The sequence below is a fragment of the Monomorium pharaonis genome, chromosome 2 (assembly GCF_013373865.1).
Source record: "Monomorium pharaonis isolate MP-MQ-018 chromosome 2, ASM1337386v2, whole genome shotgun sequence".
Classification (NCBI taxonomy): domain Eukaryota; kingdom Metazoa; phylum Arthropoda; class Insecta; order Hymenoptera; family Formicidae; genus Monomorium; species Monomorium pharaonis.
Genome location: NC_050468.1, coordinates 24523622 through 24530072, shown reverse-complemented (window position 1 = coordinate 24530072; position 6451 = coordinate 24523622). Strand labels below are relative to the sequence as shown.

The 6451-nt window shown below is 26.3% G+C and overlaps 1 protein-coding gene across 3 annotated transcripts; it reads right to left on the bottom strand.

Annotated features, from left to right (window-relative positions):
- Nucleotides 1-2090: 2090 nt before the first annotated feature.
- Nucleotides 2091-4859, bottom strand: LOC105829893 (CD2 antigen cytoplasmic tail-binding protein 2 homolog). Of its 3 annotated transcripts, none has more exons than XM_012668965.3 (8): nt 4767-4859; nt 4494-4677; nt 4057-4259; nt 3742-3905; nt 3363-3543; nt 3105-3286; nt 2931-3045; nt 2091-2453 (listed from the first exon to the last, which is right to left on the bottom strand). In XM_012668965.3, the coding sequence occupies exons 3-8, from the start codon at nt 4190-4192 to the stop codon at nt 2221-2223; spliced, it is 1011 nt and encodes a 336-aa protein (XP_012524419.1). In that variant the 5' UTR covers nt 4193-4259; nt 4494-4677; nt 4767-4859; the 3' UTR covers nt 2091-2220. The 3 variants fall into 3 exon arrangements, with proteins under 3 accessions (XP_012524419.1, XP_012524418.1, XP_012524420.1); XM_012668964.3 differs by having other exon boundaries at nt 4494-4693; nt 4767-4854; XM_012668966.3 differs by having other exon boundaries at nt 4756-4834.
- Between the last annotated feature and the right edge of the window lie 1592 nt (nt 4860-6451).

Below are 6451 nucleotides of genomic sequence, written 5' to 3'. Positions count from 1 at the left end.
TTGCACAATTCTTGTGGTCTATGTGTTAGCCGAAATACATTAAATGTAATTTCTTCCTTTCCGTTTTAAATGAAAGATTGAGCAACTATTGCATCAATTATATTAAATGTGCCTACATAATGAACAAAAAGAGGTGAGTTATTTCACAATAAATACGAAAATTTCCAAGTCTTAGCCTAAATTTTTTCTTAAATTATTTTTTCGAAGTGGAAAGTAAAATATCTCTGACGAGATAGTTCGTAAGTATATTTTACTTTCCACTTCGAAGAAATAATTTTCATCTGGATCGTACAAAATAAACATAAGAATCAAGGAAAAGAGAGTTACGCTTTACTAGATAAATAAAGATGTAAGATAGCTGTACCGTACGGTACAAATAGATTTATTTTAGGGATATAAAATCCTATTTAAAAATACCACGCTCTGCGGACTATAAATTTCAGCGACTCCACTCCCATAGGAATGCGCAAGAAGTCTCTGAAGAATGAGTTTAGTCTCGTCTTGATTTAAGTGCCAGATGGCTTTTAATAATTCATTAAAATACACGTATGGCAACGTAAGCCTTCTTTGCATACAAAAAGAATGATAGTTTTCTGATTAAACATTTTATGAAAGAAAAAAATTATTATCTAAATACTGCTTAACGCATATCGTAATTTAAAATTAGATTTTCCTAAAATTATTCCTGAAATATGATGATTACTTGTTAATCAGTTTATAATTTTATTGTATATAAAACAGAATTTAGTATCTCATCTTATCTATATAAATTATTAATATCACAATTGACTTACTAAGATAAAATTATTTATAAATAAAAATTAATATTTAAATGAATCTAAACTATTGTTATAACTTTATCATTTATATTCAAATTTATCAATTGCAAATTTTCTCTAATAAATTTATTAATTCCCGAGAAGAATTTCTACTTCTTTTAGAGTTTTGATTCTATCCCTTACAAATAAATATATAAAACAATTTTTAAAAATATTTTTTCACTTTCTTTAGAGTTTTGATTCTATCCCTACAAATAAATATACTATAGAACAATTTTTTAAATATTGTAAATTTAAAATAATAAAAATATTGTAAATTAAAAAAAATTAATTTATTACATTGAAATTGTTGAACCATGTGTATCAATACATCGCATTTTACATTCTGACGATTTTTTAAATTTATATAAATATTTTTTGTAATAATCTATTATTTTTTCATGTAAAGTCTTTATACATTTATTAATGTTATATAATACATAACTTTCAGACATTGCTATATCAAGCTAAAACTTCATATGAAAGTCCCTTGTTCGTTTAACAAATTGTTTCAATGAATTGATTCTTTTCAAATATTAATTGAGCAATAGTAATTTCGCAAGAATATCGTTTAAGGATTTACATCAGCATAATTTCTGAAAATTGATCATCCTTTTTTATGCGATAATTCATATTGGAAGAATACAGTTTGAGTTTTATTTAAGTGCAGCATTATTTTATTAATATTATGAATTATTACACTGAAAAACTACTTAAAATTTTATTTATAAGATATAAATGTTTATTTCACTCAAATAAATTTCTTATTTAAACATGGCAAAATAAAACGTAATTCTTAACATTATCATTCTATTAGATATTTATTTAAATTGTCTAATAAAATTAATTTCGGGAGGTTACTCGAAGATCCGTTAGCAAAATTCAAACGCGGTCCTTTGTGTTTCCAATTATTTAAGAAAAATGAGATATATGAGAAATGTATATTCCATAATTTTAATTAAAATTTTTTACAATCAATAATACCAAGAAACACATTACATACATTCTGAATACTTCGTCTGTTGTCGAGTATATCTTTTAGCGTTAAGTTAAAAAATCCACATAATATTGAATGATCTATAAGATAGTATCTGAATAGATAATAAATAAAGTTATTTTAACGTTAAAATGTCATTAAAGATGTCATTTTACTGCTAAACGATTCTGTTTGCTACCTGGAATTTCATTATGAATAGAGCTGAAGATATTCTTCCTAATTTAGAATAGCTATTCTAAAAATTCATATCATAACGTGTCACATAAATGCACTACTTCTTTGGGACCATAAAAACGCACAATTTTTATTGAAATGCAGCAACATACAACTTCCATAAAAGTTTTGTGATCTGACAAATATTCAATTTTTGTATCTATTTATTCACTTTTGCATAGAATAAAAGTGTCACAGATAAAGTTCAAAGTCTACTCTAGCAGCATTGTAAAATTGATTTTGTTGGCCGGTTTTTCTGACCCAGGCACCCTTTTTGAAATATCCCTCTTTTGCCCATGCATGCATTTGCTGACTAGTATGAGGCCCGTGTATCTCTGCATTTTCATCTTGCGACCATTTCAGATCCCACGTTACATTCTCCTCTAATGTACTTTCTTCTGCACTGCTTGCTTCCACTGTTTTTCCTACATAGTACATATGAGTATTATACATACATACATACATACATACACACACGCACACATATATGTATATACAGGTTGTCCCAAAACATGTAGGTTAACGATCGTAAAAAGGTAGAAGGGATCGAGATAAACATTAAAGTCCAATATTGTCTTGGGTTAGATCCACCAATAATCGAGATATTAATGTATGAAATCTATAAATAATCTAATTAATTTCTATTGTAATTGTGAACAGTAAATTAATGAAAGGTTATCATACATTCACGACCGATTTTTTCTTCCATGTTATGGCTCGAGCGGATCGAGCTCTTCCCTCGGCGCGCTCTCATTCGTATAATTTGAAAAATTAATACCTCGATTATTGATGGACCTAACCCAAGACAATATTGGACTTTTATGTTCATCTCGATCCCTTCTACCTTTTTACGAGCGTTAAGCCACATGTTCGCCATTAATGTATTGATTGTATTGTATTACCATCGCTATCGATGTCGTTTAATTTTGTTTTTTCTTTTTCATCAAAATCATCTGCATACATATCTAATTCTGCTTCTTGTTTTGAAGGGTGTGCATGTTTATCTGCTTGTTCAATCTATGAAATATAATTTATTATAAGAAAAATTATATATATAATATTATATAGATTCCTACCTTTTTCTTTATCAGTTCATAGCTTTCTTGATATATGTCCATATTACCAGTGCGTGTTAACAATTCATTTGCCAGTTCTGTTAACTTCGTTATGTTAACAGAATTTGGATCTTCTTCACATGCCATAGATTCTTTTTTCTTTTTCCATCTTTCAGCTGTAGTTAATTTCTTTTTTCCTTTACCTAAAATGGGATAATCCATATTTACTTGTGATCATTTGAGTGTATATTAACAAAGATACTAAGTAATCGTGTTTACCAAGCCTGCATAATGTTTTTGAAACAGTTTCACCAGGTTTAAGATATTCTAAGATTTGTCTATACAACGGAATGGGATCAAACATAATATCCCCTTCATCATCACTATCACTGTCGCCTAAGCCTTGATTTCCACTTGACTTGGTACTTTTTTGTACATTTGTGGTGGAACCAGGTTTGATCTATAAAGACATGTATGTAAATACATTTTTTAAACACTCAAAATTCATTACATAATTTAAAAAATGGCAAATAATACTGTTTTAAAAGTTCAAAGAGTAATAACATAATTCTTGAAAGTACAAAATTTTTACAAAGGAAGAATTCTACATTTACAAATTAGATCTCAGAAAGTGTTAATATTTACTCATCTCACTGACCTGGACCCAATCGATATTGTCTAACCAATTGTCTCTTATTTGCTTCTCTTTTTTCCAAAGATAATGTCCCTCTTTATCAAAATGACCTTCCTCCAATTCTTCTTTCATATTAAATGCTGTAAATCCTACATTTGCTTCTGGTGCTGATGGTCCATCTTCTGTACCTGTTAGATAGATAAAATTAAGCTATTCTATAGTTATATCAAATGTTGTACAAAATAAAAATTAACAATAAATAAAAATAAGAATAAAAGTAAAATATTAATTCATTTTTATTTATTATTTTATTAATATTACACATCCAAATCTGAATACCTTCCAATTCATTTTCATTCATAATATTATATGTATCCTCATTTACTTCGTCATCATCTTCATCAGAGTCCAACGAATTCTTAAGTGGTTGTTTATCAGAAATATCTTCCATATCATCAAACTTGCGTTTTGACATGATTTCTTTTTATTTACAAGTCACAAGTATGTTAAGGACTTCTAGTAAATTATACCAACTTTTATATCTGTGACATTAATAAATTAAATAATTTTTATTTTAAAATCTAATAACAATAATTATGCATTCTAAATTATAAATGACATATAATTTAGAATGCACGACTAATGTTAAATTATAATCGTGACATGACTAATGTTGAGTTACAATTGTCCCATATTTTAAGACACAACTAGAAATTAAAATAACTTCACAGTGGTTGAATATTACATACGTTTTCCAGAAGCAGTAAACAACATACCTTATGTGGAGAATTCCACCGTGTTCAATTTTGATTAAGTGTCGAAGTATTGAAAGTTGAAGGTTAGTTTACATTCAGGTTATGTTTGTTTGCGACGTAATATCCAAGCAGTCGTCATTCCGTTCCAAGAATCTCACACACTGGAAAACTCGTTTACGAACTTCTTTTTACTTATAATTATGATCTAGATATGAAATTTACTGTAAGTAAAATTTTCAAAATTGTACACTCAGCACAATAATCGGATTTCCATTTTACCCACTTTATCCCTACCTTCGATTGTTTTCCTTCGGCATTGTTGCCCTGTGTCGTCTGCCGCCACTTCATAATTCTCATGTGATCACGCATGTGCCAAGTGTGAATGCAATGGATAGAAAGTTTGAAAGAGCGGTTTTTTTAAATAAAAGAAAATATTTTCATATATTTCTTGATTATTTTATTTTTCACAATAATGATGAATATATAAACAATCATTAACATTAACATAATCGACCGATCGTGTATTACGTCTATATCTTTTCTTAATTCACATTACACATAATGAAACATTGTCAAAATTGTTAAAAAATTTATGTTTATGCAAAGAATTTCATGCCAAAATAAACATTAAAAAGTAAGTTAAATGTATGATGTAATTACTTAAATTGATGGACACATTAACAATGCATAGATCTCATTACACTGTTTTATATGTATGTGATCATATTTGTTTTATTTTTAGCAATTACTTTTAATAGTATTTTTTTATAAGTGTACTATTTTTAGTAGTACAAAATAATTCTTTCACGCACGCGTTACATTATTTAGAAAATGCGATTCATGTTTTAGATCTTTCTGTTACAAATTTTTGCTTTTGATGGTAAACTAATCGCTTCACGCTTTTACTTTTATAATAAAAAGTATGTATCTTCAATATCTATACCATGGATTCAATAACCTTATTTGCTATAAGTAATATCACTATATGTTCTATACAACATTAATGTTTTATTACTTATACACTTTTTTCGAATATTATTGTGTAAATAAATAACTATTTCATGTACTACAACATTTGGAATGTTTGGTATTTGAAGAATAAAATTTTTTACATATTGTGATTAATACAATCCTTAATTCATATTTTAATGCATTCAAATGGAAATGTAATACTTATGATCTCTCATACTATTTGATATTAACAATTTGATTTCTTAATTTTGGCTTCGACAAACATATTATAAAGTTTATATAGTATATTGGAAATAATTATTGTACATTCAATTTAATATATTAATCCGATAGAGCCTGCATAATTGATCTTAGTAAAACATAGATATACGTATAATAATCTATATTAATTAAAAAAAATCTGGCAAAATATTTTATTATTTTCTTTTGGAATTTAAAAGAGAATAAATTGTATTATATAATTCTTTAATAAAAAGAGATAAAATTTATAATAATATAAGTATTGAGTGATAAACAAGCTCTTTTGGATTAATATAAAGAATATGTTTCAGGTACATGCTAGTTATTAGGAAACGTCTTTTTTGTTTAACTAATATCACATATAAATAAAATAAAAGTAAAGTAAGAGACAATTTATGGAACACATATAACGGCACAGTTAAATAATATCTATTTGTAAATAAAATTGTAAGTTCAACTTTTTTAACATGTATTATAATTATATGATGTATACGCATTCTGAAATAGTTTAAAATAACTAAAACAAGTTCTTAAAATTATTGTTATATCTTTTACATAATAAGATAGTGTATATCTTTAAATTTAAATTTTAATTAATATATATGTATTAATTATATAATAATATTAATTCATATATATATGTGTGTATATATATATATATATATATATATATATATATATACATACACACACACACACACACACATATATATATATATATATATATATATATATATATATATATATGTATATGCTGTTAAATCTCT

Coding starts and splice junctions, on each gene's coding strand:
- LOC105829893 (XM_012668965.3), bottom strand. CDS start 4,192: ATGTCAAAACGCAAGTTTGATGATATGGAAGATATTTCTGATAAACAA. Junction 3,046..3,104: donor ATGAACTGATAAAGAAAAAG/GTAGGAATCTAT, acceptor TATATTTCATAG/ATTGAACAAGCAGATAAACA. Junction 2,454..2,930: donor AAACGACATCGATAGCGATG/GTAATACAATAC, acceptor TGTACTATGTAG/GAAAAACAGTGGAAGCAAGC.